The 7,218-nt window shown below is 65.3% G+C and overlaps 1 protein-coding gene across 1 annotated transcript; it reads right to left on the minus strand.

The window, feature by feature from the left end:
• Positions 1-1,410: 1,410 nt before the first annotated feature.
• Positions 1,411-5,811, minus strand: TRIM47 (tripartite motif containing 47). Its single transcript, XM_028520846.2, has 6 exons — positions 5,067-5,811; positions 3,786-3,881; positions 3,329-3,559; positions 2,958-3,156; positions 2,451-2,525; positions 1,411-2,182 (listed from the first exon to the last, which is right to left on the minus strand). Exons 1-6 carry the CDS (start codon positions 5,745-5,747, stop codon positions 1,542-1,544), a joined length of 1,923 nt encoding a protein of 640 aa, XP_028376647.1. The 5' UTR covers positions 5,748-5,811; the 3' UTR covers positions 1,411-1,541.
• Positions 5,812-7,218: the final 1,407 nt, after the last annotated feature.

Consider the following 7,218-nt stretch of genomic DNA (forward strand, 5'->3'; position numbering starts at 1 on the left):
GTCCCGCCCAGGAGGCACCCGTCCTGGCCCCTGTAGCTCCCGTTCTGTGGCGCACCAGGGCCTGCAGGGTCCGCAGCCCGAGGGAGCTCTGAAAGGGAACTGTGTGTGGTGTGGGGGGGGGGGCGACAAAAAGTGGGGGAGAGGAGGCAATGAGACACTGTAGGGTGGGGGGGATCTGTGAAAGGTGGCAGGCTCCCAGCAGGTGAGGGGACTCTAGGAAGCCCCCCCCCCAACACGTCTTGACAGTCAGAGACCAGCCTCCCCCACGGGCTCCAGCTCGCTGAGCTGGGGGCCCTCTGCTGCCTGGGCAACCACACTGGAACACAAAAAACACCGGGAGCAAGGAGGCCCCTCCCGGAAAAACAACATCCTGGCCGCAGGGGCTGAAGCAAGGCTCTGTAGGAGGTGCTATTTTTAGCAGCCGAGGCAGCTGGGCAGGACTTGTAGGGCCTTGCCCGTCTGGCCGCATAACTCACCCATTGTCCCCTCTGACCTTCGCTGGGCACTGAAAGGCCTCTGTCTGCCTGGGCACCCCCCCCCCCCCCGGGCCTTCTCTGGGGTGTCCCTGGGCCATGAAAAACCAAAGGAGGATGGAGCTGGCCTGGAGACACATCCCCCCGCAGCCTCAGGGAGCAGGTCCACCCGGAAGCAGAATTGGGGCATCCCAAGCCATGTTGGGGGTTTGGGGCAGCGGGGGGCACTGGGCCTTCCTGGGAGAGAAGCAGAGGCTCTGGTGGGGTGCCCGGCGCACAGCTGGGTGCAGAGATGCGAGGCAGACCCCAGAGGAGGACCCCGGTCCCCGCATTGCAGAGGTTCTGAGCTCCAGCCACACCCGGCTCAGCTCGGGCGCATCCTTCACGGGCCGACAAGATGTGTGCGAAAGAAACCATGGGTCTCAGACTTTCTTGCCCATGCCCGGGAGTCGTGCCCTGCTTCCGGGGAGGGGGGTGAGGTCCGAATTGAATCCTGGTCACCCACACCACCATGAGTCCGGTCCAGGGCGGGTTGTGCCCTTAAGGATGGAAATAGCTCGTGGGAACCAGGCCACCCAAAGCAAACACTGGGGTGGCTGGATCCCCACTGCCCCAACCCAGGACCAAAGAGTTGGCTGCCTCCACGGGCAGGCAGGCACCCGGTTTCAGCTGCCCCTTCGTGGGCCAGGGCTCTCCCTTTCGACGGGACCCCTGGCGCCAGCGGCTCTGTCCCCTTCTCCTGCCTTCCGAGACCAGCTCTTGAAAGATGAGAAACACCGGGAATTCTTGGTGGGCGGAGAGAAGGGTAGAAAAGGGAGTCATTCATTCGACACACGTTTATTGAGCATCTACTATGTGCCAGGCACCGTCCTAGGAACCCGGAAGAGGAGGGGTTGGGGTGGCCTGCATCTGTCCGAGCTGTGGTTCTCTCTCCCGGGAGGCCCTTGAAAGGGTCTGGGGAGCCTCCTCCCCAAGAGGTGGCCGGCCAAGCGTGTGTGTGGAAGGTGGAGGCCTCTGGAAGTGGGACCGCTGGGGACGTGTGGGACTCCGAGGCCCGGGGCCCCCGCATCACCTCCTCTTCAGCACGGAGATGCAGGACTTCTTGAGGGGCCCGATCTGCAGGTGAGCGTCCACGCTCTCCAGGAAGAAGGCGGGCTTCAGCCTGGTCCTGAAGAGCCCCGCGAAGCAGGCGTCCACGTGGCTCTGGAAGGGGTCGACGGGGGAGGCCGGGGGGCCGCTCCGGCGGGCCCGGGGGGCCTTCAGCCTCCGCAGAAGGCTCGCCTTGCCGTCCCGCACGGCGTAGAAGGCCAGGGCCCAGTCGGCGTACTCCAGGCAGATGCCCACCGTGGGCGAGAAGGGGTGCGGCAGGGGCGCCTCCAGCCCGCCGAACCACACGGAGAAGCTGCGTCCGTTCCACTGCAGGCAGCAGGAGTGGGCGTTGCGGCCCAGGCGGCCCCGGTCGTAGGGCGCTTGCGGGCAGAAATCTTCAGCCATGACCCCCATGCTGACCCAGCCCTCGATGATCTCCACCTCCCAGTAGTAGGTGCCCCGGTCCAGCGCGCCCAGGCCCAGCACCTGCTCGCAGTGAGTGAAGCGGGCGGGCGACTCGGGGTAGTTGATGGGACACAGCACCCTCTTCACGCCTTTGGTTCCAAACAGCTGCAGGTACTTGTCTGCCGTGTCGCTGTCCAGATCCACGATGTAGGCAACTGTGCCCGTGGGCGGGAGAGAGGCGCAGGGCTCAGGGCGGGGCCCGGGTGGCACGTCCCCTCCCCTAGGCGCCCACCTCCCCAAACCCAGCCTCTCCCCGTGTGTGCAGCCAGCGCTACTCAGCCCCGCTGGGGAGCACCCCGTGAGCACACCGAGCTCACCCCATGAGCGAGGGAGGGGACTCCAGGCCCTTGTGAGCCAGGGCCCAGCCCCGCAGCCGTCGGAGCGCCCGGAGGGAGCGGAGGGCAGAGCCCGGGGCGTACTCACACTTGAGGAAGTGATCCCTGGGTGCCTCGCTCTCCAGGGCCCCCGTGCTGTCTGGGTCCTGGGACTCAGCATCGGCTGCAGAGAGGAGAAAGTAGGGAGCGGTCTCCCCAGCAATCCAGGACTGGGCTGCTCTGCCCCTCCCAAAGCCGTGACCCCAGCTCCCTCTTCACCCCGAATCCCCCCAGCACCCCAAGCCTCCTGGGCAGGCACACTGCCCCAACAGGGCACCCTGTGTTCACGTGCACGCCTGGTCCTCGGGGTCTGTCCCCTGCTTCACCTGCCCCTAGCCCCGCCCCTCTGAAGCGAAAGGGTGGTCTTGGTGGCCTAAGCAAAGCCCCCTCTGCCCTGCAGGCTGCGGCCGGGGAGGCCGACTGGTAGTTGCACAGCGGCGGTTCTGGCTGCGGGTGGGTTTGGGTCCCACCCTGAAATAGACACGGTTTCTGCCCTCTGCCCCCGAGTGGGCGCCAGGCCCGGGGGAAGGGTGAGTCACTTGGAGCGGGCACCCACCGTCCTCGCTGAGCTTCGGCGGCCCATCCTCGTCGCGGCTCAGCCCCCGCAGCTGCGCCCACTGGCTGGCGCAGGCCGCCGTCAGCGTGTCTCTCACCGCCTTCACAGCTTGGGATGACTTAGTGAAGCTGAGCTCCCTCGGGGGACCCGGCCCGGGGCCGCACCCCTCCTCCAGGGCCAGCCGCAGCGCCAGGAGCTCCTGTGCCGGACGGACAGACGCCCATGGAGGCCCTGCAGGCAGGCCCTGGTTGCTCCCAGCTGGGGTGAGACAGCTCTGCCCCCCCACCCCCGGGGGCTGGTGTGGCCCCGAAGGCGGGGGCCCCACTGCCTTCTCCTCCCTCTGCCCGCGCCCCCACGCCCCCGTGCTGCACCTGCAGGAAGCCGACGGAGTCCGCCTCGTGGACCCGACCGAGGTTGTGTCGGGCCTGGCTGAGCCTGCTGCGCTGTTCCTCCTGCCGCCGCAGGTCGCCCTGGGAGTGGCCCAGCGTGGTGGCCTCGCCCTCCTCGATGAAGCCCAGCACTTGGTTCTGGAGGCCCTGCAGGGCGGCCGCAGCCTCCGCAAACAGCTGGTTCACCCTCTCCCGCTCTGCCAGGGCCGCGCTCTGCACGGGAGGATAGTGGGAGCAGGGGTGAGGGCAATGCCCTTCCCCGTTTGGGCCCCGTCCTTCCCTCTTGAGGGGACAGAGGGACCAGCTGGGGCGCGTGCCCGGCCAGGGAAGACACTCCTGCTCAGCGGCACCGGGCACGGCCCTGTGCACAGGCTGCCTCGGAGGGGGCCAGGCGGCACTGCCTGCCGCAGGGGCATGAAGGGTTAGGGCCGGGCCTGACCTTGACGAGGGCCACTGTCCGCCGGGCCTGTGCGATGCTGGCGCCCAGCTCGTCCATGCGGTCCTCCACGGCGCTCAGCACTTTGGGCTGCTCTGCCTGTGGGTGACAGACAGCCTTCTTCAAGTTAATGTAAAATTTTAAAAATTGAGTGGAGAGACAGAGAGAGGAAGGGGGTGGAGAGAGGGAGAGAGAGAGAGAGAGACTTTGATTTGCTGTTTCACCTATTTATACATTCACTGGTTGACCTTTCCATGTGCCCTGACTGGGGATCGAACCCTCAACCTGGGCATATTGGGACGACAGTCTGAGTGAACTATCCCACCGGGGCTGGTGTCCTTCTTGAACACGGCCTGGCAGAGGCCACAGCTCTGCCCTGGGATCCCAGGCCTCACCCTGGGGCCAGAGAGGGGCGGGTGGTCTGGGAGTGCCCTGTGTGCCTCGGTGGGGACCGGTCATGACGTCCCACAATGTGCCAGAGGTGCCTGTGGGTTGCCTGCCTCTCCTCTCCAGTGGAAAAGTGCCGTAGGCAAGTGCAAGGTCATTTGTGCTCCTGTGTCACATTCACGTGAGAGCTTCCTTCAGTGAGGAAGAGGCAGAGAATGGGGGTGGGGGAGTGCCAGGGATCCCCAGGGCAGGAGGGCACTAAACTGTCCTGGGGATCCCTGTCCCCAAAGACCGTGTACCCCTAATCCAGGGCTGAAAAGTGGGGATTCCAGGCAAATCCCTCGGGTCTTATGAGTCACGGCTCCAGGCAGGAGAGACGGAAAATCCCAAGGCTGAGGCGCCAAGACTGGGCTGGAGGCCAAAGGAAACTGGGGGCGGAGGTAGCAGGACTGACTGCGCGCAGGCGCTCCCACCGCCGGCCCCGGAACGGCTGGACAGAGCGGTCTGTGTGCCGCGCTGCACTCCGGCCACCTGCCACACCCATCTAGCTCGTGGCCTCAGCCCTGCGCAAATCTGAGCTGGACCGGTCTGAGCCCGGCCGCCTCATCTGTCGCGCCGCGGGCACCAGCCGCCCAGGATCCGCGGGCCTAACCCTGATTCCTCCTGCCCCAGACCCCCACGGGCCCCGCCTGGGCTACGGGACCACCCCCACCCCCTGCCTGCCCTCCGAGTGCTTTTCGTGTTCTCACCGGGCCCTCCTTTCCCCCCACCCCATCTCAAACGAAATGTCCCGCAGCGAGCGGATAACTTTGTCTCAGTCGGAAGGGACAGCAAAGATCCTCAAATTACACGAGAAAACCCGCCCTCCGCGACCCGCCGGCGGCCCCCGCGCCCCACCTCCTGGAGCGCGCGCTCCTGCTCCAGCGGCACGAGCTCGTGGCCTCGATGCTCCTGGGCGGCGCAGGCCTCGCACAGGCACACGCGCTCCGCGCGGCAGTAGCGCTCGAGCGGCCGCAGGTGGCGTGGGCACAGGCTCTCCTCCAGCCGGCGCAGCGGCGGCACCAGGCGGTGACCGCGTAGCGCGGGGCTGCGCTCATGAGGACCCAGGTGTGCGGGGCAGAAGGAGGCGAGGCAGGAGAGGCAGGAGAGCGCGGCGGGCAGGGCGGCGCCCTCGGGGCACGCGTCGCAGGGCACAGGATCTTCACCCGCAGGCCACGGTTCAGGCGCACACGGAGCCGACGGCTCTGGGGCGCTGGGCGGCGCGCTGGGTGCCGCGGGCTCCGGGGATGGAGCCGGGGATGAGGCCGAGCCGGGCTCGGGCCTTGGGCCCGAGCCCTGGCGGAGCTGCAGCAGTTCGGACAGCGTGTGGTTCTTGCGGAGCTGCAGGCCGTCGGGGAAGGGCTCCTGGCACAGTGGGCAGCGGGCGGCGCCTCCCGGTGCGCCCGCTCCACCCGCGCCGCGGTGCGGCCAGAGCGCGCCCAGGCAGGGGAGGCAGAAGTTGTGGCCGCAGGGCAGCGTCACCGGCTCACGCAGCGCCTCCAGGCAGATGGGGCAGTTGAAGGGCCCGCTACCGTCCATGGCTCCGCGGCCGCCGCGGCACCGCCTGTTCTGCTCCTGCCTGGGAGGGACCAGACCGTTCGCGCCAGGGCGCCGCCCCCTGGGACCCCGGCCAAGGGTCCCGTCCCAGCCTGTCCTCAGCTTGGACCGCCCCCTAGCGCCACAGGCCGGCCAGCCGGTTCTCGACACCAGGCCCCAGCTCTGACGGCGCTGGGCGGCCCCTGGGTCCAGCCTGACTCCGAAAGGCTCCTGGGGGGCGGGCGCTGCGGCAAGGTGTGCGTGAGAGAGGGCGGAGGGCAGAGTATGTGAAGGGGAACATCCTGGAAGGAAGCTGGGAAGGAGTGCAGCCCTCCGTTACTGCCCCAAGCCTCCCACCACCCCCGCCCCGCGCGGCAGGGCCGGCTAGCCCACTGTGTCACCCCCGCAGCTTCGTCTTCCAGCCCCCTGCCCTGCACCGAGAGCAGAGTTCCTGAGCTGCTGACCGCAGAGAAAAATAACTGCTGATGTGCGCACGTTTTTGCCCCTCAGTGGCTCTCCATACCCTCGTGGGGAACTGGGACTTTTCTGCACCGGAAATGGGAAGTTGATGTCATCCTCTAAGCCCTTGTCTGGGGAATTCAGTTCCCGGAGGCCGTGGACACTCGTGGGCACCTGTGTGTGCCTGGGGCTGGGGGTAGGGGTGCCCCTCGTGGAGGCATTAGTTAAGGTCCATGTCACCATGCACTTCAAGTGGTGCATGTTATCGTATGTTAGTTACACTTTAATCATGTGGAGTTTACGGAAATGGAATGGCAACAAAATAACTGAAGTAACGTTGGGTTGCAACCCAAAGTATAAAATACACACACGTGTGTGCCGTGTTGAAACAAGTGACCGGATACATGAATAACTGGGGGAGAAGAGACAGAACTCCCATTCAGAAGAAGCCCAAATAATTTCTGTGGGCCGCTCACTGCCCGCACCGATGAGTGGGGGCAGTGCGGAGTAACTTCCTCCGGAGGGCAGCAGAGGAGGGACTGTACAGTGGAGAAGCCTGACAATCACGGCCTCAGCCAGGGGGTCAAGTTCAACATCAATAGCGATAAGTCTTACTGATAATAAGCACCCTTGGTAGGAGGTGGTCTTCCTCCCCACCCCAAAACCCCATACCTCCCTTCTAATCGTGATGAAAACATCAGACAAATCGCAACTGGGAGAAAGTCTACAATATACCTGACCGGCACTCCTGGGCACGGTCAAGGTCACTGAGAACAAGGAAAGGCTGAGGAACTGTCACAGCCAAGCCAAGACTAAGGAGACGTGACGACTAAATATGACGTGTACCCCTGGGTGGGCTTCTGAAAGAGAAACAGGACACCGGGGGGAAAGTAAGGAAATGTGAACAAATTGTGGAATATGGTGCGTGAGAATACACCCACATAAGCTCTTGAACTGGGGCAGATACACCATAGTCATGTAGGATGTTAACAAAAGGGGCCGTTGGGAGTGAGGG

Source organism: Phyllostomus discolor, chromosome 8 (assembly GCF_004126475.2).
Source record: "Phyllostomus discolor isolate MPI-MPIP mPhyDis1 chromosome 8, mPhyDis1.pri.v3, whole genome shotgun sequence".
Classification (NCBI taxonomy): domain Eukaryota; kingdom Metazoa; phylum Chordata; class Mammalia; order Chiroptera; family Phyllostomidae; genus Phyllostomus; species Phyllostomus discolor.

Coding starts and splice junctions, on each gene's coding strand:
- TRIM47 (XM_028520846.2), bottom strand. CDS start 5,747: ATGGACGGTAGCGGGCCCTTCAACTGCCCCATCTGCCTGGAGGCGCTG. Junction 3,157..3,328: donor ACTCCGTCGGCTTCCTGCAG/GTGCAGCACGGG, acceptor CGTCCGGCACAG/GAGCTCCTGGCGCTGCGGCT. Junction 2,526..2,957: donor GCCGAAGCTCAGCGAGGACG/GTGGGTGCCCGC, acceptor TCCTCTCTGCAG/CCGATGCTGAGTCCCAGGAC.